General features: G+C 39.7%; 2 protein-coding genes across 5 annotated transcripts; one reads left to right on the forward strand and one right to left on the reverse strand.

Annotated features, from left to right (window-relative positions):
- Positions 1–3,073: 3,073 nt before the first annotated feature.
- Positions 3,074–10,063, forward strand: LOC118435505. The gene is made up of 4 exons (XM_035851673.1): positions 3,074–4,544; positions 4,742–5,315; positions 6,078–6,160; positions 9,312–10,063. Exons 1-4 carry the CDS (start codon positions 4,479–4,481, stop codon positions 9,543–9,545), a joined length of 957 nt encoding a protein of 318 aa, XP_035707566.1. The 5' UTR covers positions 3,074–4,478; the 3' UTR covers positions 9,546–10,063.
- A 297-nt stretch (positions 10,064–10,360) lies between these two features.
- On the reverse strand, positions 10,361–25,356 carry LOC110848788 (liprin-beta homolog). Of its 4 annotated transcripts, none has more exons than XM_035851669.1 (14): positions 18,262–20,269; positions 17,626–17,875; positions 15,108–16,372; positions 14,774–14,976; positions 14,499–14,701; positions 14,257–14,378; positions 13,581–14,178; positions 12,976–13,312; positions 12,745–12,907; positions 12,459–12,668; positions 12,102–12,352; positions 11,738–11,996; positions 11,532–11,657; positions 10,361–11,447 (listed from the first exon to the last, which is right to left on the reverse strand). In XM_035851669.1, exons 1-14 carry the CDS (start codon positions 18,463–18,465, stop codon positions 11,355–11,357), a joined length of 4,284 nt encoding a protein of 1,427 aa, XP_035707562.1. In that variant the 5' UTR covers positions 18,466–20,269; the 3' UTR covers positions 10,361–11,354. The 4 variants fall into 4 exon arrangements, with proteins under 4 accessions (XP_035707562.1, XP_035707564.1, XP_035707565.1 ...); XM_035851671.1 differs by having other exon boundaries at positions 13,983–14,178; positions 18,262–20,261; XM_035851672.1 differs by lacking the exons at positions 17,626–17,875; positions 18,262–20,269 and adding an exon at positions 21,987–22,123.
- Between the last annotated feature and the right edge of the window lie 379 nt (positions 25,357–25,735).

Raw genomic sequence — 25,735 nt, forward strand, 5'->3', positions numbered from 1 at the left:
TGGCTGGTCGGCTTAAATTTGGCCCAGACGCTGGAATGGAAGCATCATCATGACGATGCTGATGATGATAATATCATGTCCCACCAAACCTAACCTAGCCAACCAACCAACCAACCGCCTTCTGTCACGGAGACAGAGAGAAAGTAGAGAAAAAAGAGAAGAAGAATTAGAGCATTCTGGTTAAGTCAGTCATTCGTTATTCGCTCTCACTCTCCAGAATGGAAAATATGTATGAAGCAGCGAAATTTCCTCCTCGTTTTCTGCCAGCTATAATGTATGGATCAATAAATCAATGGCATCCATCCATGCACAGCCATATAACAAACATGGATGGCCAAATCGCTAGGAAATGAACACACCTATGCCCATTCAATTCATTCAAGACCTATTATCTCCCCCATTATATTGGCGTGGGTCCGGAGTGAAAGTGGTGTGGTGAGGTCAATCCATCGTATTTTACTCCACGCCGCCAAGTAAGTAAGTAAGCAAACCAACCAACAAAACTTTACTACTTACTTCATACCCTATAAATTGCGTCGTTACAATAATATAATGATCATGGTCGTCATAATCGTCACCACCGCAGCTGCACCCGCCGTCATGGTCATCTTGCGCCTAAGGTGGGGAAGGAAGGATAAAGATAAAACCGGAAGGAGTAGTGGTGAAAGCTCTCCTTGAAATCATTACTATTCCAATAATGATAATAATTATGGAGCTCCGAGCAAACCAGGTTGTTTTAGATGGGGCCGTGTAATGTGGACGAGAGCCCTTCAAAAATAACAAAAGTGAATACTTTTGCCCTTCTGAAAAAGCAGGCGAGTAAGTGAGATCGGGTTGGGCCTAATTTGTGTAATGGACGAGATGAGTTTGCTTTTTGCTCACTCTTGAGTGCATACTTTGCTTTACTTTGGTTCTACTTTCACCACATGTTCTCCCCTCCTGGGCATGTAGACCAAGTCCCCTCGTTTTCAGGTATGTATGAACGAACAAGTAGTACAAACATGCACTCTTCCTTCACCCACTTTCACCAATCAACCACTTTTCTCCACTTGATGAATTAATTAATTCATCCGTTATAATTATTATTGCCATTACTTAATTAGGTACTTGTGTATGTACGTAAGTATGCTGAGCAATTAATAGCCAAACGACTCCAATCCAATCCACCGACAATCTAAATAAGCGGATAAATGTCCTTCCTTCCTTCCTTCCTCACGGTTCAATTAAGACACGCGCGAGCAATACCCGGGTTTTATTATGATATCTTTTGTGGAATGTGACGCGGGGGCGACGGGAGGATGACATGCAAAGAGACGAAAGACAACAAGCCTCACTTTCTCTACAATTCATCTTTGTCCTCCTCCTAACCAGTAAGTAATGGACGAACAGTCGTCGTTCGTCGTCCGTGGGTGACATGAACCACTTCGATCCCACCGCGGAAGGAAGATATGAGCCAACTTTACCGACGTATCCACCCACGCGACATACATACATACATGACATACTCGTCCTCCTCCTGCTCTCCACATGCACACGGGTTCTCTTCTCAGGCTCAGATTTACATTGCCAACCACAACCAGAGAGAGATAGAGGTACGCGGAATAAGTACTACACACATTTCTCAAAACCACTTACTTTTCCTTCCAACTCAATGAACCTTAAATAATGAGTTGGCGAATCCACAATCCCGTCCAGTCTGGAGAAGGGGAAGAAGTAAAACTATCTCCTCCTCTGTGAATTCCTTTATTATTTTAGTGCTTAATTGCTCCCGTCCTCCCATCCCGTCATGCATGAATATCTACACCACTGCTACCACGACGGTTTTCATTACTCGCTAATTTTCACATCTCATCCTAACCCTGAGATGGATACTCAGAGTCGGTGGGGTCTCTGTTCTCGGCAAATAGTCCAATTTAGGGGCAAAAGGCATTTACTTACTTTCTCCCTCCTCCTACATAATATCGAGAAGTTTCACCAGAAATTCAATTCCTTTCTCCTTCCGCCTTCCTTCCAAGGTTGCTTCTTCAGCAGACTTTGGTTCATGGTCGACATGGCCACGACGCCGATACGGTATAGTAGTCACCCAGTTACTTCCTCACCCACATATGCTACCCACCCGGCCTGGTCTTCCTCCTCCTCCTCCTCTTATCATTATTATTATTATGAACCCAACCAACCAACTTCCCACAAGCAACCAGAAAAGCTAACCAACCAACCAACACAACAACTTTTCCTCTGCTCTCGAGAGTACACATGCATCATCCCTAAAGACTCTTAAGCGATGATATACATCGACCACTGCTTCTTCTGCTGCCATTCCACCAATTCCATCCACCAACTTTCTCCATTCTCTTTTCGACTTGTTCTTCTTCTTCGTCCTCTTATTCCTAGCCGGCAACCACGTCTCACTTTACGGCGCCCAACTTTCTCCACTTTCTCTTTTCCCTCGTCTTCTTCCTTCCGCTTCATTCCACAAACATCACTCCGTCCCAATCATAAATCTGGAGGAGAGGAGAACGGGTGTGAAAGAGAGTGTAAATTTGTAACTAATTTCTGAAAACTGTGATGTTGAAATATGGCGAAATAATATTCAACCATGCCGAAGTAGGCAGAAGGATTGCACAACTTTGGCAAAACTATTGCAAAATCTAGCGCAATAAAGTTTAATATTATTATTACAAATTTGCACTACAGCTTCTCCTCCCATTGTGCTCCTCTCCTATCTCTCACTTGTTCGCTACTAATTGTGTAATTCCTCCCAGCCCGTTGTTGTATATTCAGTCGGAAAAGCTTCATCCTTATTATTCCACGCGATTTCTGCACTCCAACCCAGCAACTAATGCAATCACAATTCCTCCACGTGAAGTGAGACCGGAGCGGCAGAGAGACCATCCACCGGGTGCAAGTAAGTTAGTAAAATTGTGGTGGGTGGTGAATCCAGAGAAAAAACTACCCCATTCTTCACACCCGTGGGGGACAAATGTTCTATAATTTTTGCATAATGTTTTCCAATGTCTGACAATATTCGACATTATCCGTGTGTCCATCCCCTCTGGTTTTGGTTGGGTTGTGCTCCTCTCGAAAACTTTTACTTACTCACTCACTCACTTATATTCCGCAAAGTTGAGAGTCGTCGGAGAGTTGAGCTGGCTAGCTAACTCACCTTGGCTGCTTTTCCAGAGAGTGTAGAGAGCGTGTAGTTGCACGAAATGATTCAGTCCTTCCCTTGCTTCCTTCTCGCATACATACATTTAAGCAGTAGGAGCAGCATAACAAGTAAGCAGAATCAAGAACATCGTCATCATCATCATCCCTCATTCATTCATTACAGAGAAAGGACAGAAGAAGAGATTTAGGGGGAGAAAGTCCATTCGACATGGAGAAGCTTGATCCTCCATTGTCTCCACATTAAAGGATTCCACTTGAAATTCATAATACTACATGTTCCCTCATTCATTCAGCTCTGTGTTTGGATCTATTTCCATAAATTCCCCGGAAAGAAAAGAGCAAGAAACGCGGCGAATCTTTTTCCGGTCGTGAAGCACGCAGATAATATCTCAGATTTCTCAAAAATACTTTGAAATCCTCGTTCAAATTCTTTCATAATAAAATATGCACAAGTGGATAGTTCAAGCGTATTAGTTGAGGAGGAGGGAAAAAAGAATAGGAGAAAGCAAAGTGAAAGTTCTCCCGTAATCCAGTCTTCTACTCTCAGAAAGATAAGCCCCCACCGAAAAAAAACGCTCTCCTCTCCTTCTTTTCTTCCCCTTCTTATCTGGCAAGCACTCCTCTTCACAAGTGCCATCGAAGAACCGTAGGCAAGGAGAAAGTACGAGGTTTAAAACAAGTAAAACTCTCAGATTTGTACCAGATTACGGAAACATAATTGAAACTTTCGGATTCAATTTATCTTTAAAATCCACCCATCCACTCGATTCTGTTTATTTGGTTGGAATGTCTTTCCATTCTGCCCAACCGAACCGAACCAGTTTCCATCCAGAGTGCAATTCATGCACAATATTGTGGAATAAAAGAACCATTTTACCTATTCAATTATTGAGTAGGGCTGTAATAATTTTATTACCCGTCTGCTCCTCCATTCCACCAACGCTGCATGTTACGAGTCGTGTCGCTGCTACAAAAAAATTGCCAGAGTAAAAAAGAGAGAAAGCCGACAAGGTAGCAAGAACAAGGGCAGCAGAGAAGAACATGCTCCGATTTTGAAATACAAAAAAAGCAGAAAACCAACCAGTCCATATTCATTCTGGGCAGGGAGGCAGTGTGCATTGCGTGATCAAGCAGGGTTGGTGGGTGAAAGTAAAAAAAACGTGTGTGCGGTTTCTGGAATTCTGACTTGGACATGTCGAAAAAATAGTGGTTCGTGGTCGTAGTAGAACTGGTGAAAAAGTTGGTCAAACCTAATCTTGAGTCACATCGTGACACATCTCATCTCACCCGACCGAGAGCCTGACCCGGTCATGATAAGCCCGTGTGAAGGATGTGATCCTCACCTCGCAGCTGCGATCGTCTGCTACCTTTCATTCGTAAGGAAAACCATTTACTTCTTGTACAATTTACTGTTGCATTTCCAACTTCCGGATCATAGTATTACGTACTTACTACAAGTATTAAATCGTTCGGGGATTGAGAAAGTTTTGGAGAAAGTTAAAGTCGACAATAAAATTTTATTAGGTTTTTGGGGCAACCTGAGATTCTGAATGATTATTATGTTTCCTTTTAGTTCCTCAGCAGCTGCTCCTTTTTCCTGTACTGGTACTGGATCGGGAACTACCGTGAAGAGATCAACCCCTTGGAGGGGCGCTACTCGTCCCCTGAAGGGTCCGAGTGCGACGCCCTCGAACCCGAACTGAACCCGGACCAGGACCCCGACACCACGTACTACTCTCCCTCCACCCACTTCTACTCGCCCAACGATGCCGAAACCCCCACCACGTCCACCCACGTACCTGACCACCTTCAAGAAATTACAAATATTTCGAGCTGTGTCCAACACTCGGAGGAAGAAGAGGGCACGGGTCAACACCTCCTCTCCCTCGATGCCTCGGTCGAGTCCAATCTGTGCAGCAGTATAGGCGGAGAAAGCGATTCCTTCATTATCAACACCATCACGTTGCCTTTACCTTCGACACCTCCACACTCGTCCCGATCCCGACATCCCCTCACGGCAGGGGACGATCTCGACTCGATCCAACGCCACCCCGGAGGTGACGAAGACGAAGAAGGGGGTGACGGGGGGAGGAAGATTAGTGCCGTCTCGGGTAATCCGTACCTCAACGGGGATACATACTCACAAAGTAAGACATCACGAAACAATAGGAATAAATTATCTTGTCACAAAGCCCCACAGAATAATGTACGTAACGAAATGACACATACATAATACGAGAGGTGAAACTAACACATTTTCTCTGGATAGATTACATAATGCAAAACTTCTTCTCATTTCACATGCATGCATCCAACTCACCTCAGAACTCGCCTCCCTCCAGTCAGGGAGACACATCCTTCTTCATCCTGATCAGATTAGACAGGCGACAGGTAGACACAAGCCTCCACCTTCACGTTCCGGTCGTCTCGAGGAGAGGAGAAAGTATATCATCATGTTATTACTATGCATGACATTGCATACCTTTTAGCTCCCCCATGTTAGGCGGAAAGTCCTAAAAACTCATCAACACTTTCTCCCCACTAAACACAAGACCAGGGAAACAGGGCGAATCGCATACTGTTTACCAGTGTCAAATTACACTACTCTAAAATCAACACGGCACATTGTCAAATTTATCAATGACTGAAGAGCTGTGCGCCAGGGGTGTTTGGGATCAAGCCTCAGACACACATGATCTAAATAGGAAGCCAAAACGTGGCTGGAATACAATATTCTATTATTTGTGTTTCCTTGCCTCTCTCTCCCTCAGCTCGCCCATTCCTCATTCATCTACATTTTATGAATGAATCCTTTCATATACACAATTGCTCCGGTTTTGCGGTGTTGGTGGGGCATGGTGAAAGTGGTGAAAGTTTCGTGTATCTTCATTTCCTTATTTATATTCCAGACCTACTCTGGGGCTTTCATGGCATCTTTACCAACCTCATCGAAGCCATTCTAGCCGCCGTGTTCTATTCGGGACTCTTTGAGGTGAGTGCTGGTGGTGTTCTTTCCTTCCTTCCTTTCTCCAATATGTATAGGCTTGAGTGAGTTCAATTAAGCATGAAATCACATAAATGCTTGCAACAACTCTGATTTATCCGCGTCAGAGATCAAACAAACCCCGACGATGGAACAATATGACAATATCTTTGGAGAAATTTGGGACAACAAGAATATTGGCTGAGAGAAAAATTGGACCGTTATTTCATTCCGTCAAGAAGATGCTTTTGAACTCTGGATTTTATTATTGCTCTTTTTTTCATTATTGTTTTTTCCTCCTTTCTCGTTTTCGACATATTGTTTTTTTTCTCCTCCTCTTCAGAAGAGGTTCAATGATAATACGTAGACAAAACTTGAACCATCGCGCAATACTACGTACGTGCATACATGCTAAATCCAATCGGACATTATACTCCGGCCATGCACTACTTGTCGTGCTCTTGTGTATAATATAATTCTATTTCAAGTAGCCATTTGGTTTGGTTGGTATTTGATTTGGCATTTTGTTACTTGGTTCATGGCACGATTTGGTTGTTTGGCTTGCTCTTGACTCGAATTGAATTGCATCAAGCTGCCGTTGCTGGCTGACCATGTAACCGATTCCTCCTGTCTGTTCGTATTATATAACCTTGCCACAATTTGAAAAAGGAGGAAATAAATAAATCAATTCGTAGTCCAATTCAATTTCAGCCTATCCACTCACTCACTCGCTCATTCGCTACCTCACTTACTCACTTATGTACTTTTCCAAACGCATAAAGGGCATATTATAGATAGAAAGAGACTAAAGTATGGTTTACAACGCGACAACATTAAATTTCGTGGTGTGTTTGTCATACCTTACTTTCAACTTAAAATCATGCGGTGGGTCTTTATCTATCGACGTGGAGGTAAAGTTGGTGAGATAGTAGAGGACGCCGTCACATTAAACTTTTATGAGCTGTCCTCTCCTCGTCGACTGCAATCACGTCCAACAATGGGCGTAGAATGGAGACCGGATACGTATTGCACCCGCCTTCATAAGTGGCTCCTTTCAAATAACTGACCTCTTCGGATAATGCCAACCGACCGACCAACCAACCAACCAAGCAGCATCGTCGTGAGCCAAAGAGATACTTTCATCACGTATGAAAAAACTTATGAAAACTCGCCAAATCAATGGGAAACAGACCGCACAGGGAAAGGGTAAAAGAGAGAACAGCCCAGCTAACTTGGTAGATATTGATTGACGTGTAGGAGAGTTGTATGTATGGCATGTCATGTATGCGGCTCATTTTTCCCATTTATCCATTTTCTTCGATAAAACGAGGCTTTTTAATGCATACTTTCATGACGATGTGGTTGCAGTATAGCGCGCGTAGCAGTCGCGATGCACGTATATCGATAGTTTACAACCCTTTTAAGTACGTAATATTTCACCCAAAATCAAGCCGTATGCTTACTTACATGTGTCGAGCCTGAGACAAAGTGAAAGCAAACAATATTTTACTCGGGGAAAAGTAAGGGACTAATTTCTCTCAGGGAATGAACACGCAGAAGAAGCGACCAAAAAGAGAGAGAGAAGCTCGACGTTGCTGGAAATGGAGAGAGTTTTAGTTGAATCCAATCCTGCTATTTTATTAATGAGGAGGGATTTCCAAGAGATGGATGGAAAACTTTAAATGAACAAGATCTTAAATTGCTGTGCCGTCCCTGGTTCGCAAAACGGAGAGAAAGTCACTGCTGTTCTGCCCTTGATATTCTCTTCTCTCTGCCTTTCCAGACTTTCACCTTACAGCTACGAACTTATTTACTGCCTGCGTTCACATACTCACCCCAAGAACCGCGACTACTACGGCTAATGTGAATTCATCTCATTCCCCCACGGATTCCCGACTGCTTTGCTGATTAATCTTTAAGCAGACAGAGAGAAGCATGTTGGGTTTGTAGGGCAGGTAAATTAGATATGTCGTTAGATACATATTAGCCCGAGTGGCGAGAGAGAGAGTGTCAATCCGTTTTACACATGTACATTTGAAATTGGGGACAAAATTTGGCCCGTTGGAACCTCCCCTTCTTCCGGAGTGGTTCGTAATCATGGAGAAGATAACAACCTCGCAGCAAAAAACAATGATTACAGTTTGAACCGTTTACAAGAAATTGGACCAATTTAAATAATTATTTGCGCGGAATGGAGGAAGAGAAACAAAGTTACAAAGTAAATTCTGACTAGTTTCGAATTCAAATTTTACTTAACAACTCAATTCTTTGAGTATATACAGACAAACTGTCTGAGGAACTTTCTCTCACACAATTTGTGAACCAAATCCATACATTTCCTTTAAACCAAACCGACCAAAACGGATCCACCAAAGTATTTCTCTTTGTCTGCACAAAATTCGTTCATCCATCCATCCGTCTATCCATCTATCCGTCTATGTAGCAGCACCTGCACCTATTTTCACCAGTTTTCTCCTTGTCTGTTACATACACACACAATAATTAATTTCTCCCGTAATCATCTCTCCGTTGAAATAAGTGACGTCTGATTGCCACTGCTGCGAGATCCTTGCTTTCCTGCATTATTACTCTGCAAAATGAAAATGGAAACCAATTTCAATCCTATCGTCATCTCATCCAAATAGAAAATAGGAATCCAATCAATGTCACTTGTAAGGAAATCACTCTCCTTTTCAACCTGGCAGAAGTCAGCCTGTCGTTTCATTTCGTTGGTTGGTGAGAGCGAGATGGAAATTTTAATGAGTTTCCTGCCCCTATTCATCATCTCTCTGCGACGTACATACTTTACATACATATGGCCATCCCGTCCCCTTCCTGTGCGGTGTGTGGGTACCTTGTCCGGATTGATAATGGATGATAATACCGAGCCGTTATGAAATGGAGGATGAGGTGAATAAATACGAATTGTGATGAACTATTTACTCACTCACAGATCCAATCCGAGCCTCATCCTCCCATTGTATAAAATCCTACAGCATTTACATTCATGAAACTATTTACTACTTGACTAAAGTTTAGTTAGACTGTCAATAATAATAATAAATTAAGTGTATTGCTTTCTCTTCCGGAATTGTCGTCCTTTTCAAAAGAAACTTTACTTTACTTTACTTTACTTACTTGGTTTCTCTTCTCATTTCAGGACAACCTCAAAACCAGTCTGGCTTGGGTGATTGGCTTCTCTTCAAACTTTATCGTGGGCAACTTTCTCTACGTTTTGCTCCTTTTGTACTGTACGAATAGAGGGAAAGTGAAACAATTGTGGGGAAGATGGCTGATTGAGTGCGTATTCAACGTGGTGAAGGATTTGTACTGGATTTGGATCGGAGTATCTTTTCTCGACAGTTTGGTTAAGCGATCTATCAATCCGACATAGAAATTTGAGCTGTATAAGAGGTCGATCTAGATATATTGCTAGTTATGTAAGTTAAGTTTAAGGTAAAGAAAAAAATGTATGGAAAGGTGAAAGTATTTTCAAACTTTAATGATTTATCGGTATCTCTTAAACATAAAATATTTTTTAATACGAAATATTTACTGGAAATTATCTAATGAATTTCTGAACAAATTTATTTTTCATATTTTTATTATGTCATTTTATAATGATAATGTACTTTTACGTATTTATATAATCTTTATTTTTGTGTACCTTATTAATTTTAGTTCAAAGTTGTGATTACATACATGTATAAATCTCATCGATAATAGAAGTTTGAAGAATAACATAATCTCAGTTTGGCAACAAGTTACATATAATAAATTTATGTCCCATAAATATTTTTTCTAAACAGGGAAATGCGTAATTCAAGTAAAGAAGAGGAACGAATAAGAAAAAACCTGAGCATAAAATCAGAATTATGAAGAAATGACTTACACCAGATTAAAGATGAAAAATTCAGAAACGATATACGCTTAGACCTCGCGACGCTTAATAATATTTTCAGATATTAATCTCTCACACATTCACACATACAAAAAAACACACTCACAAAGTAAACATGTATGTAAAGTAAATAACTTACATAATTGTAATAATAACAGTAAGAATAATGTCTAAATGATGATGGAAACTCTATATAATTATCTAATCTAATTAACTAATAACGAATCCCTACCGTATTATTACTTGAGTAACAACAACACCAACATATTTTCGAGTTGTTTTCCCTGCCAAACTTTTTTGTTTTTCTGTTTTCTCTCCTAAAAAACTACTACATCAACTTTATTAATCATATATAATGAAAATTGTACGATGAACATTTTTCTAAAATTTACCATCAATAAAAAACTTTTTTGCACATTACTACCGCTTCTCCTTCCTCCTCCCACAGACATGACGAGATATAATTGAACTGGGTGATAATTATAGGACTGTAGAAGAACGGAACAATGACGGAGATTCTAAATAAGTATGTGTACTTTCGGTGAGTCGTCGTACCACCATAAAAAAAGTATTAGCTAAACTAACTAAAAAAATCCATCCGTCTCATTATTTAGCACAGTGTGAAACAAACAGGTGAAAAGTCTATTATATTTGCTAATAGGAACAGTTTTAAGCTGCGGGGTTTCTCTAGAGAGCTGTGTTTCATTACAACTTTTCTCTCCCTTTGTAAATCGTCATGTTTCGCGAATGTGTAATGCTTCTTCTTTCTATTTACTGGGTGGCTGTCTGGCAAGAAGGCGAAAAAATTACACGTTGTTTGTTGTATAGAGTTTGACAGGTAGTTTTTTTTTCTAGGAAAAAAAGAGTGAATCGTATACGTAATAAAAGTTGGCACTTTCTCATCCCATTATTCCCTGGGACGCGGAGGAAAAGGCGACATTTTTGGAAGCAGATTGAAAAAGAAGGCACATTTTTCCTTCACCTCACTATTATTGGAAAAGTTCAGACTTTTTGTTAAGGTTAACGACGTACTTTTTATGCATATTGTTGAAAATGATGTCGGAGTAGGTTAGTTACTTAACTTTTGCGCAAATTTGACACTAGACACGTATAGCACAAACAAGAATGACACAGTGATGATACATCCGACGTGACATGTTTTGACTTTCCGTTTCCAGTCTTTGTTACTTACGACAGACAAGAATGGAATAATAATGGTGATAATTATTAAACTAGACAGAAGACGGTTTTGGCTGGGTTATGTGTTTGACAGTCTACCAACATTTTGGCCACAGGTGGATTTTAAATGTTGCTCACTTTCTCTTTATTGTCCGAGTTCGGATTAATGGGACCGGTTGGACTGCTCCCTTCGAATGAATTGTCAAGAGAGGAGAGCTGCATGAAAATGGAATATTATGTAAATCCGGATTATGCAATGTAAATGATTTAGTAACATAGTAATCATAGGATATTGCCTACCTGTCCAACCGAGTCGGATCTCCCGTACGGAAAAACACACAAATCTAATGGGCATAATAACTCTTCTTGAGCATAGTCTGTACTGGCACGTTTTCGACGGAGTGGAAATTGACTCTTTTTGACAATCTGTGGGACCAGATTAATTAAAATTGTTATTATACAATCTGCATTCGTCATAAATTAGTCTTCCATAACAATCAGCTCACCTTAACTTTGCTTGTGGGATTAATCGGGACAAAATCAGAGGCTAATTCTGCCCTTCTTTTCTCCCCCACGATCTCCCTCCCAACCAATTCGTTAATCAGAAGGCAGAGATGTCTCCTCAGGAGGGTCTTGTTTCCCGGGATGGAAAGTAAAGTCGCCATCAACTCGGCGTTGAAACGTGGCTCGAAAATTATTAGTCCACCGTGAACTCCGGAGCCTCGCAAGTTTGGAGCATATTCTGCCAGATCTATCGCCCTCAACCTAAAGATGAAAGTATTTTGATTATGTAATTAATTGTATGGAACATTTTTCAGAGAAATTCTTCGTCAGTTTCTGTACACTTTCTATATTTTTCATATTTATTACCATTCCATAACGCGGTGGTTTGTCCAAGATGCCACCTGCAGACTTCCACCACCACCACTTCCGGTTGCTGAGCCCCCATCAGAACTATAACTATTGTCCCCACTGCCGTTATTGTTCCCGATAATTTTATTATTCCCGCGCAGCCCGGGGGTCGGTCCTCCCCTTCTACATAAACAGTCCGGATGGAATTTATGAATTCGGAGGATTTGAATTCCTCTCTTGATGCTGGCGTGATGAAGGAGTGATGTCACCTGTGAATGAATACACAAGAAAATCAGATAAGTTCCTTATTCAATTATTGTTCAATTATGTTTCAATTATGGAACAATTATTGTTCTTCATCCAAGTTTTTCTTACCTTTAACGAGACTAGATCTTCCGCCGTCAAATAGTTGAGCACTCTCCCGTCGACTTTCGCCTCGGTGAAAGTTTCCTTGTACTGGGGAAGACCAATATCATCCAGCCATCGAATGACCCAGTTGTAATCCAACCGACCAGAGTTGTCCTCCTGCTCTGGATTTTTATACGCTGTTAAGGCCAAGACCAACTTTTTCTTGTGGAGGTGATTCTAAAAACGAAAGATATACATACACTTAAAATTGTGATTTTAAATACAAATGAGTAAACAAAAGTTAATTTGTCACCTTGATTCCTAATTCTTTCTCCAATTCGTGCGGACTCGCATCAAGCAATTGTTGACCAGTTTTGACCCAACGCTTCACATCTCCGGCGTAGACTCCAAGCCCGATGAAATTAAGCCATTTAATGACAGCTTCGGAATCCCAGGATTTTATGTCACCTTCAGGCCTACATAAAAGGAAAATGGTCAAAGTTGACGAAACTATGCCGTTCAGGATTACGTAAGAATTGCTTACATTTTTAGTGGCGGGGTCGACTCCTTGTTCGCCCAACCAAGTCGAGGTTGTGCAGTAGATCGGATCGCACCACCGCGCACAAATGGTCCAAGAGGTTGTTGTGGAGCTCCTTCTGCTGGACTAATTTGATCACTGTAATCTAATCCACCAGAATTTGAGCGTCGTAATCGGCCCAAGATCTTCATAATTCCTCTAGACTTGTGACCACCAGGTTTACTTTCTTTGGAAGAAAATGGTTGTGGTGGCGCTATGGAGAATGGAGGAGGACCAGTCCCGTTGTAATTTCCAGAAATGTTTCCACTGGACTTATTCCGTTCCCAGCAAGCATGTTTATCAACTATTTAAAATTTTAAAAAAATGTTCAAATAAAAATATTATGAGATAGAAGATTACAAATCAAACGACAATAACTACCAAACTCATGCCATGCGACATCATAATATTGTTTAAATGATGTAAAACCACACGATAAAGCTTTCACAAAAAAACGCACACAAATTCCAACACGGTGTATTTCATGCTGTTAAACAAATAAAATGTTAATCTACACACGGGATTGATGTCTACTTTCCAAGCTAAATTTTAATAAACCAAGTGGCCCGAACCTAAATTCGGAGTGGACGTGCTCCTATGATTTTTCCTACCAGAAGTCCTGCCATACTTCCCACCACCATGGTCAGCATTATCTTCGTCACGCCGTGAACAAGCCATTTTCACCACCCCAGCAGTCATACCATCATTATTTACACCACCACCACCCATTATTAAAGTATTGTTAGCGACCACACCACGATCATCATCAACACATAAACCCCGAAAATCATCGCAAAACACGGACATTTGATAATTATGCTGTCTTCTGGGAAGACTGGGATAAAACGTGCTATCATTATTTCTTGAGCTTTGTCGCATCGGAGAATTATTATTTTTCACGCCACGCTGCAAACTCCGGAAATAATTGGGATTCGGTGACCCAACAAGAAGTGGGGATGGACAATTATTATTACCGGAAGTCGAGTTATTATTGTAGTGAATGGCGTTAATGTTCCCACTCGAGAAGGAAGTCCCCTTCTTGTTCCCGTTTCCAGTAGTATAATTCTGCTCTGGTGAAAGCGACAGGGGTGCAGCCGCAGCGGATCGGCGAGGTACGGTGCCACCGTAGGAAGTGGTATCTACTCGTCGGTAGGCGTTTGCCGGTGGCGTCTAGGAAGACAATAAATGTGTAATTTACACGTAATTTACCTATAATTTAGGTCTTTATATTATGAAGTAGGTACATACCCTGGTCCTCTGTGGCATTTGAACTTGACCAAAGTGATCACCTCCACTGCCAAGTCGCAATCTTTGGCCTTCAGCCGTGAGATGACTTGCTGGCGACCCGGACCGATATCCACCATTCATCGCTAACATAAAAATACAAAAATAAATTAAGATATCAGATTACTAATACATCTATTTAAATCTAGCCGATTCTGTCAACATTAAATATATTTGTTTAATCAAATCATTCATATGAATCTCACCTGCTGGAACGGGTGGCTTATCCCAAACCACGTTTCGATTTGGGGCTCCATCGATATAATTTAAATCGCTCAAAGAAGATTTCATTCCGCTTCCCCCACATTTTTCTTTTAACTCGTAATTTTCTCTTTCGAGAGATACTTGTTTTAATCGAAGACTTGATAATTCTGTGAGAAGTTCAAGCTTTTGCGTTTCTAGTGAAGATCTGCCCACACAATTAAAATTTATTAATAAGTGTTTCATAAAATTTGGAAATTATGGTGATTTTAATCAATACCTCGTTAAAAGTTCTCGTTGTAGCGACTCTTCCGTAGTTTCTAATACGTTCTTTTTGTCATCGAGTAATTTCTCAAGATCCTGAATCTTTCCAGTTTGTGCGTCTATTTGATCGGATAGGACGGAAACTTGGAGGTGTAGCGTTTCTTTGTCAGATTCCAGGCGAAGAAGTCTATCTTCATAGTCCAGGCCGAGTAGTGAACCCTAAAACACAAAGAAAATGAAAAATAATTATTTATGAATGCTGTCTCAATAAATGGCAAATGACATGGACTAATCTCAATTAAAATCATTCATAATTTCTCCAAAATATTCCCCCAAGTTGACCAACTTACCCCCAAACCACCCCCCTTTCCTCTTTCCAAACAACACACGCACATTCCATGATGCGCACTCGTCGCACCACCACCACCGCTCCGCATCCTCGGAAACGTTTTTGCTGCACAGGAATGACAAAACGTCCCAAAATCAGGAGACGATCCTAAACTTCCCAGCCCAACACCTCCTCCTAATCCCCCACCACTCGTTCCCCCAGCAGAATCAAAGAACCCACTCCCCAAGGGACTCGTTGGTCTGCTGAAGAACATGTGAGCGTTGTAAGCCGCATTATAGGCAGCATTATACGCCACATTATACGCAGCCGATGACGTGGGAGAAATTTCGCCCGCAAAATTCGGAGGGTTTGGATGATACGAAGAATGTCGGTTGGCTGAAGATGTCGATTGTGCACTCATGGAGGATGTCATGGGAGAAAGTTCACGCTCACTCTGCAAATCTTGACTATGCCCCCACAAGTGCTTATTTCTGCAGTGTTTCGTAGGCTTGCCTCCACTTCCACCTGCCAAACTCTTGTTCTGATACCCGGATGCGGGTCTATTGCTAGGTGCTCCTAGTAGCGAGGAGAAATCTATCGGTCCCTGATTATGACAGAGGAACGAATTAATGTCAAATGCGACGGGAGAAGTTGTCGCTACCCGGTCTCGATCCGGGAGAGAATTTGCATATCGCTTGAATGCAGAAGATCGCTGCTTTGTACCTCCTCCTCCTCGAATGGGGCGATTGGTTGGAACGCCTGTCGCCAATGCGGTAAAATCTTCCAGGGTTAGTGTGACTGAGGATGATGGAGCAGATTGTTTGGCACGGGAAGGACTTTTTAGTCTCGTTTTCGACCCCAAGGTTAATGATGCCCGGATCGGTTTAGTTGGTGTGGTAGTTGAGGTTGCCTTATCTGGCGGGGGGATTGGGGGCAGTGTTGACTTGTTCTTGTTATTCGTTATCGATCCGGGAAGGAGGGATTTCGAATTGAACGGATTTTTCACACCAAGCCCAGAAAATAGGCCTCCGCTTGATGACGAAGTTGTACTAGAAGTTGGGCGTACTGCTGCTCTCCCTTCCGGACTGAGGGCTCTCGTCATAGGACTCTTATTACCATCCTTCGACGGGTTGTTGAGAGATATGGACAGATTAATGAGACGTTCCAATTTATCCATGTCGTCACTGCTGCCTGTCGTCGCAGTAGTAGCATTATCCGAATTCCCATTCGTCGTCGTTCCGCTATTCCCAGCAGCAGCCGGTGTTGTACTCGTTGGCATGTTGGGTTCTAACAAGTTTACACAATTGGTTTAATTTGTGTTTCACATTTTCGCGTAACCTGGTCACTTAATTAATACTTGACTCTGCCAACTTCACAAACGGTGTCAATTTCTGCTAATTTAATACAATTTAGTCTCCTCGTTCCCTGTAACAGACAGCGACGACTCGACACCGTTCTGCTATTTCCCAATCTCAACTGACGCCCGCTCCGCACGTCGTCGTAACTAACGTGAGTATAACTCAATCCAACTTCCGGATCCACCTGGACCCCTCAATCTCCAAATCTCTCTCCCGTAATAAAACCAACTGGCTAAATCTCCCACTTTTCTCCCGAAACTATCGTGATTAGACTATTATTGCACCGTCAAGAATGTTTATCTCTCACTTTTTCACTGTGTGAGTTGTGTGTATGCATGTATGTATTCCACAAACAAATAACCTCTCTCCAATTGTTTGTCTTCTTGTCTCAGAGAAAAGAGACTGACTAACAAGCAAAGCAAACTATAAAGTCGGCTCGAAAATCAGAAAAACCATCCGACACATTAAAAAAGAGTTAGCTAGCTTTGAAACTGAGCGAATTTATGTAGGAGATTCATCGCTATAAATAAAGAGAGAGAGATGTTCTTCAATTCTTGAAGACTTATTTGTACGAGGACGACACACGATTAATGTGTCGGGCATGATATCACAGAGATGCGGTATCTTTTCATTTTTAGTATGAGGAAGTTTAAATTATGTAACGAAATTATGTAAAGGTCGTTGAAAAATAATTTCATAATTTGAAAAATAGCATTTCCTTCTAAAAAAAATCTGTCTGTGTGACCCTTTAAGATTTCAGATTTGACTTTGTTTTCCTTGCCAAAATTTTTACACGCCGAGAACTTGAGATACCAGATCAGATTAGCAAACGACAAAACGAAAGCAAGCTGTGATCTTGACGAGAAGTTTGAACCCGAGTTACCTCCCCGATGAAATGCACGTAAACCCCGGAAACTACTGCCAAAACCCGGATCCTCACCAATTTCCAGATTTACATACACACTCACACACATTTCACACATGTCTATCTAATCTGATCCGTCTTTGGCGTAACCCAAACATGCCAAAAACAATTGTTGTTATGTACTCAATTGCACATTTTATTTCACACCGCGACCGCATATTTGCAGATTTTAGACACCATTTCGTGAAAAATGAAAAAAACTATGGTTTGAATTAAGTGACCAGGTGGGTTGTCTTGTTGAAATAATTTTAAATTACTTTTAGCAAATTTGAACTCGTATGATGGCATTTTTTGCAACCCGTAATTATTTTCCATATTTTCACATTTATTATGTTCTTCACTCGTGTTATCTTCGTCGCCTTCACTTGTTGTCGTGTCACCACTGCTCATCGTCTCTAAATCAATGTCCTCCAAGTCGTCACCACCACCCCCACCGTTACTGGAAGTCACGATATTTTCATCACCACCACAACTCTCGTCTCGACTCAAGTTATTGTTTTCGTCGTCGTGTCATCAAAATAAATTAGGATTTTTGCTACTTCTGTGTGTTTTCGTGTTGTTAAATGAGTGAAAGTTGCCCTCGTCAATAATTTCTATCGACAAAATCTCACATTAAATATAAATTTTGAATAATATAGATACACGGAGTATTTAGTAAAAATTCGGAGAAAAAGTTCGACCTTTTTCGTGAACTTTCGGGTGCTATTCTACACTCATTTTCAAGAGATTATGAAAATCGAAATCTTTTCGAAAATTTGGTTATGAACTTATTACGTATTATTTACTTTCGGCGTTTTTAGCGACAAAAATTGTACAATTGAATTTTCACCTCAACTTTCAACCAAACGAAAACACTCAGCAGTAGCAAAATCATGAAAAAAAAATCCTATTATCTTATGTCCACTATCCGTTGACCCTTCCGAAGACGAACTTCCAACCCGACAGAGTCTTTCATTCCTCTCAAATTCTTGCCGTTCTTCGTCATCTTCCACGATAAACAAGGGTTCGAAACCTTTACTAAAATGATTCTTGGTCAAATTCGTCTGCCCTTCGTCATCTTTCTTCAAAACTTGTTCAATTTTTGCTGTGAAATCCATCACTTGAAATTATTATCTCGTGGTGTATTTACGTATTTACGAACGGTCTAAATAAAGGTGACAGCAGCAGCTTGAGTTGGTTGACATCAAGGGAAAAGTTATATCACGTCCTGCCCAACGCGTAAACGGTTTCTTGTTACCGTCACTCATTCAACTTGTCATGTGTCAGAAGTAAAATGAGAAAACAGTTTTCATCAGAAATTCCGTAATTCACTTCCGGATTATCATCCAAATAAGAATTTCTTGATTTTTAACCCAAAAAGTGTTTATTTCTTGGCTTTCTTTAGGCATATATGATCTCTTAACACTATATTTATTTAAATCACAGATTTATTTGATTCCCACTGAAAAACATCGATCCCACCAAATCTATTCTGTCACCACGATTTATAACGGACATTAATATCTCCTCCTCCTCCCATATTCCTTCACAACGACACCATTTAAATTCTTTCAGTATGTGTACTTGTAAATGAGCCGAGTCTAATTACACCCTGTCACTCTCATTCAATTTCAACACAATCCTCCCAAAACAAACCAATCCCAAAACACACGGGCACAATTTATAAATTAAATCCAAACGAACCGAACTGTCAAACTGGTGAGGAAAGAATAATGAAAATCGGTCCCAGACGAAGCTTTACACCCATCCACCTCCACACTCTACCCAAAACTCGGCCCAATACCGGAAAATCCTGGCCTTTTGTTCTCTCTCCACAGAAATCCAATGAAATGTTGTAATTACAGATTAACCCAGCGACCGATCACACCCCGTATTCAAGAGCAAATAGCCGAGCAAAGGGTTAGCAAATCGACTCACTTCCTTGGTCTGTGTTTAACTTAACATTTCCCAGCTTAAACAAAACGCTCAGAATGCAACCTCCTCAACATCATCAAGAATGAATAATACGACCACAACACACGATACACACCATGAATGCATACATACATATGTAACATCGCATAGGCACGGTTTACATTAAAAAGTGCAACAGCATGAAATAAACCCCAACGAAACGAAATACGAGCTAAGAATAACTTGAAGAATCATCACAACGAGACATTGAACAGAACATGAGAGAGTTTTCCTCGGTTTTAATGGAAAGTCAAAGTCAGATCATCCGTTAAAGGGGTTTTTTCCCTCTCTCTCTGAACTGCCACTAGAACATAGAATAATCCAATTTAAAGTCAAATGTTGTTGTTATAAGATGAATATGAATTAAAGGTCGTGTTGCATTTGGTAGTTTTTTTTATTCCATGTTTTTATAGGAAATAAATTCAGTACATATTGAATTATTTATGAGGAGGGATTGATTCCGGTATCTGACTCCCCCAATAACTTTTCAATCCCACCAATAAATACTTGACGAAGTGAAAGTACACGCAGTACATTTTGTGTAACAATCTGGATCTCATATGCTTTATCAAGTCTGCATTATGTATTCGGGTGGTCCGCTCTTCCATGCCAAGAGTTTGTAGTTGTTCCATTTATTTCCCATCTACTACACCAGGATACAAACCCTACTGTTTTACGTACCAAATTTCTGTCTCGTAATTTATTTCGTTTACACAAGACAAAAAAGATCCGATACAATCCTCCCAATATTCAGACGGATATAATTTACTGGCTGAAATCATCTCTGCTTTTTTTGTGCTCCCTTCTTCTTCAACAAGAAGTTGTATCCATCCAATCCAAACATTTATTTAAGACGTGTTCCCTTCCTACATTTCTGGATTTGGGAGTTAATCACTCCTACTTTTGTTTTAAAAAGGAATTAAACATTTCTTAAACAAGATGTAACGATGCAGTCCAAAAAAAGAAGTGGGATGAAATTGATTAATTTCAGTTCCGATTTTTGAAAATTTTGAATTATTTTTATATTTTAAAATATTTTTATATTTTAAAATATTTTTATATTTTAAAATATTTTTATATTTTAAAATATTTTTATATTTTAAAATATTTTTATATTTTAACATATTTTTATATTTTAAAATATTTTTATATTTTAAAATATTTTTATATTTTAAATATTTTTATATTTTAACATATTTTTATATTTTAAAATATTTTTATATTTTAAAATATTTTTATATTTTAAAATATTTTTATATTTTAAAATATTTTTATATTTTAAAATATTTTTATATTTTAAAATATTTTTATATTTTAACATATTTTTATATTTTAAAATATTTTTATATTTTAAAATATTTTTATATTTTAAAATATTTTTATATTTTAACATATTTTTATATTTTAAAATATTTTTATATTTTAAAATATTTTTATATTTTAAAATATTTTTATATTTTAAAATATTTTTATATTTTAAAATATTTTTATATTTTAAAATATTTTTATATTTTAAAATATTTTTATATTTTAAAATATTTTTATATTTTAAAATATTTTTATATTTTAAAATATTTTTATATTTTAAAATATTTTTATATTTTAACATATTTTTATATTTTAAAATATTTTTATATTTTAACATATTTTTATATTTTAAAATATTTTTATATTTTAAAATATTTTTATATTTTAAAATATTTTTATATTTTAACATATTTTTATATTTTAAAATATTTTTATATTTTAAAATATTTTTATATTTTAAAATATTTTTATATTTTAACATATTTTTATATTTTAAAATATTTTTATATTTTAAAATATTTTTATATAGATATTTGGGTTTTCTCTTCACGCATTGCAGAGCTGCAATAATTACTCATAAAAAATATAGAAAGTTATACTTGCACGGATGTTATTTCGCCGCACCAAATATCCATTTGAGATGTAGCATGTAATACCGGAATGTGATGTCAAATGAGAAATACTCATTTTTTTACACTCTCCAGCACTTTGGAACGTAGATTCCGAATTCCGATCCCTTTTAAACGGAGTTTAGCTCTAAAAGATTTATCGCTTCACGTGCTGCTGGAAGCAAGTCTTGCTTGAAGGAAGGAAGGTGCCGATAAATGCGTAATATCGACAACATAAATATGCTTATATCCCGTTATATACGGTTATATCATTATTTATACAGAACATCCTGCTCGTATATTTATGTACGTATCTACACTATTTCTATATATGTAAATCGACTAATCCGTCATAATTCTCTCAATTTTTTGACAATCAGTAACGAACTGGAACACTTGTGCGGGTGAGTGCAATCCGGATTTTCTCCCATGAAGAAGTATTTCATGCCTAAAATGTACCAATATTTCCATTATGAAACCTTACGGCGGATGGTTTGGTGTCATTTCCCCGTCATAACTGACTGAATACTGCAGTGCACATCCGTATATGATACATATTTACAGAAAAAAGTACGCCTGTCATCAACAACCAACTAGCACGCGTACCGGCTGGCGGATCACTCATCGGCAACCGCTTCAGTCATGCCTTGTTAAAAATTCATTCCACTCATTTTCTCTAATATTCCCCACTTGACAAGAAAGCGAGAGAGCTACAAAAAATTTTACACGCACAAATTGATATCTTTTACCTTAAGAGAACCAAAACTTCTCGACCGAAACTCTCCTCCTGGCCAAACTCTGGGAAGACTGCCAGACTGGTTGGCATAATATGGGGGCAGATATGCAGATCCAAAGGATGGTGGTGGTTGGGGACCACACCCACTACCAGCCCCATAATAGTAGACTGGATTATTGTACCCGAGCTGTGATGGGGGGAACTGTTGGTGGTGATACAGCGTGGTGAAAGGTCGATGTGGCTGTGGTGGCATCATGGCCACATTGTTATATTCGACCCCGGTACATTTGAGCCTGTCGTAAATAGAGTCGAGACTGGTCGACATGGCGCTGTTGGAGGCTAAAAGGGCGGATGACTTTGGCGGACGAGGGGGCGGAGGTGGTGGTGGGGAACGGTCTTGACGGCGACGATGGGTGAAAGCTTGAGCATCAGTTTGGTGGTAATCATGTTCATTAAAAGTTGGAGATTCTGCCCCGATTCGATTTCTAGCGTTATTTTGATAACTGGAAGGGTTATCGATGAAATTTGAATTTCTAGAGGAGGGTCGAGCCACGACATTTTGATAAGGTGAGGGACACCTCGCTCCTGGAGGTGGGGTCGGAGTAGTTGGTCGACTATTATTCCCACCACCACAAGAATTCATCTCCTCATTTAATTGTGTAAGAGTTGAGCCAAATTGAGCGACATCCATCGATCTTGCTTTCACGTATTCCTTTCTCCTCTCTGACCTTCGGAGGGGCCGAGGTGGTCGTGGACTTAGGGGCACGACCACACCTCCCGCCGCTGCTACTGAGGTTTGTGGTATCGGTGAGCAGACATGACTTTCTCTTTCGACCACTTTCTCCCCATTGCAATTTCCATACTTTTCCCCGATAAAGTTTTCTTGGCGGAGCATTTCATTAAGTGAGGTGAGAAAGTCCCACTCACTTCCAGACGACCCCGTGGTTGACGACGGGATTACAATGGAGTCAAGATTGGAGGTAGTTTTACATCCTCGGTATGCCACCGGTCTTCTCGCCTTGCTTCGGGTAGCCGTATTCTCACCACTATTGCGGTTAAAGTCGTCACGTCCACCTCCGTCTGACCCAGAATTGCACAAGACTTGTCCCCAAGAGTTACCATTCGTCAACTTTCCCCCATTTTCTACCCTGTCAAAAATTATCCCGTTCGGTCTCCCTTTGCTAAAGTTGGGTCCTCTTGATTTAACCTCATTCTCATTAATGGCTGCCTGGAAACTTTTCGAAAACCAGGAGTCCACCAATTGTCTCTTTTCACTCCGAGCCCTCACCGACCTGTCGATGCCTCCGCTGAGGAACTCGTTGCAGATCTTGTCCTCATTTTCTTCTTCTTCTTCCTCAACTTCCCTCATCCTTCTCGCCCTCCTCCTCCCATCACCTCCATCGTTATCATAATTACTGCTCATAATCTTATCCACGCCATTACCAGCAGCACACTTATTGGTCTTATCTCTTGGCACCACATTTTCATACAATCCACCACTCCCATCCGAATTGCTGGAGGACGCACCACAGTTGCTATTTCGCCCTCCTTTATTATTATTTCCACCAGCACGCCTCCAACTCATTATGATATTTATATTCCCACATTTACAACTTCCCGTCAAATTCTTCCCCCTGATTTATTTCCCTCTTGAGATTATGCAATGAAAATAGAAAACATTTGCATAATCACACATCACAGACACACATCAGCTCCTCTTGGAATGTACATTTCTTCCCCCACTTATTCGCACATTTGTGCAGATGTTACCTATCTAATCTTCTTCAGACTTCTTCAAGTACATAAAAATGTGACCCAGCTGGTGGGTTGGGTGAGACGTTAATATTTATTATTTTTGCACATTTTACGACCACCAATTAAACAAAGGTCTCGACTCACTCGACCACCAGAGCACACACACACCACGTCTCAATTAGTATCTCCACAATAATAATAGACCTCTTCATTTGTGTATCTGTACACGCCAGCCAAAAACCAAGTCACAATTTAGTCCACAAAACAGAGGTAATAAGGCAGGAAGCCAGCTAACCAAACCAAACCAACCAGGCAATGAACCAACCATCAATGAACTGTTGCCTGCTTTTTGCTTTCCTTTGCTATTCCTATCTCTCTCTCTCCGTCAACATCGGATCTTCTTGTTACGAGAGAATAAGAGAACCCGGATGATAATGAAGTTTAAGTTTTAAGTGGATATCTTCACCACGGTCGCAAGTCTAGGCAAGATTCTGCACTTCTCTCCTCGGGGACGACGGAGGCAGGAAGGAAGGAAGTGGAAGAAGTTTGTGGATACATAATATTATGTACATAAGTCCATCCAGGGAGAGAAAAGTGGTGGTGCAGATAGATTACGTACGATGTGTAGGATGAGATTGGATAAGAGAGACGACACACAAGTTGATATCTGATATCGCACTAAATAAGTAGAATTATACTGTCAAACCACAAATTCCAACCATTTCTAAGTTTCCCATGATTTTTCAACTATTTTCAAATTGTGACTGAACAAGATTTTCTCTCGTCGACTGCTTTATCAGTCGACGACCACGCAGAGAAGAAGGAAATGCAAGTGAATAAAGATGTGAAAAAAAACTAGTCAAGGAAAAATTACCCCCTGGAGTTACATCTCATCCATTCCTTCCACCCAACAAGGCAAAGTTGACATTGATGATAGTCCCAGAGACGCAAGAACGACTTAGCTCACCACCAAAAACGGTTAATAAAGACGCAACTGCTACTGCTTCCTTGGTTCAATTCGTGTTATGATACTCTCTTAAATTTTGTGCGATAAGCTTGTTTTGGCACGAGCATTTACATCCACACGACAAGTAATCCGCCCTTGTAAAAATAGATGAACGATCAAAAAGTAGGGAAGATACATAGACACGAATTCCATTTCTCAAGATTATTCTTCCCCCGCATCTTAAACGACCACTATTTCTGGTGAAATGCTTAATTTTTTCTTCTTTTATGAGTTTGTTTCCCCTTTCAATCAAAAGTTGATTGATTGGATGAGACTCTCGAGTAAATAAAAACGTGGGGAAAAAATATTATGAAGAAAGCAGAAATGTAACGTGTAAATGATAATCTTATCCAAATTTATGTGTGCGTCGACGCTTCGATTTCAGTGAGAATCACGCATTTACCATTTATTTATGTGATCATAAATTTAGATCACGAAATGGTGATGATTTCCTCAAATTGCAAAACATCACTTGTTCCAAACTTCTTCTTCTGACGTACTTTCATTAAATCCGGTTAATTTACAATTGAAACCAAACCTAACGAGTGACATGCATTTCACTGAGATTTCTGGCATATTTTTTCTGGCAAGGGAACAAATTTCAACACATATCCTCACTCACAACTCTTTAATTTTGTCAGAGGACACTAAACAATTAAAACTAAATGGTAAGTTAAGATGGCTAACCTGGAGGAGCGCGTTGACTTTCTGGCACCAGGAAGACAGAAAAAGTTGGTCGTCTTGGGACAAGTCGAGCAATTGACCACGGATAAAATCCCAATCGATAGAAACCCGGCGTATGAATGGCACCAGGCGCTCTGAAAAAATAAAACATCGGTATAATTCCAAGAAGAGATCTGGTAAATGTATTTAAACACATTTCTACCACAAAATCTAATAAACGGCATCAATCATTTGCTAAAATTTATTGCCAAATTGCGAATCCTGTAAATACCTTGATCCTTTAACATGCCGAGTTGATCACTCATTGGAATTTTTGC

This window comes from Folsomia candida, unplaced genomic scaffold, assembly GCF_002217175.1.
Source record: "Folsomia candida strain VU population unplaced genomic scaffold, ASM221717v1 Fcan01_Sc004, whole genome shotgun sequence".
Taxonomy (NCBI): domain Eukaryota; kingdom Metazoa; phylum Arthropoda; class Collembola; order Entomobryomorpha; family Isotomidae; genus Folsomia; species Folsomia candida.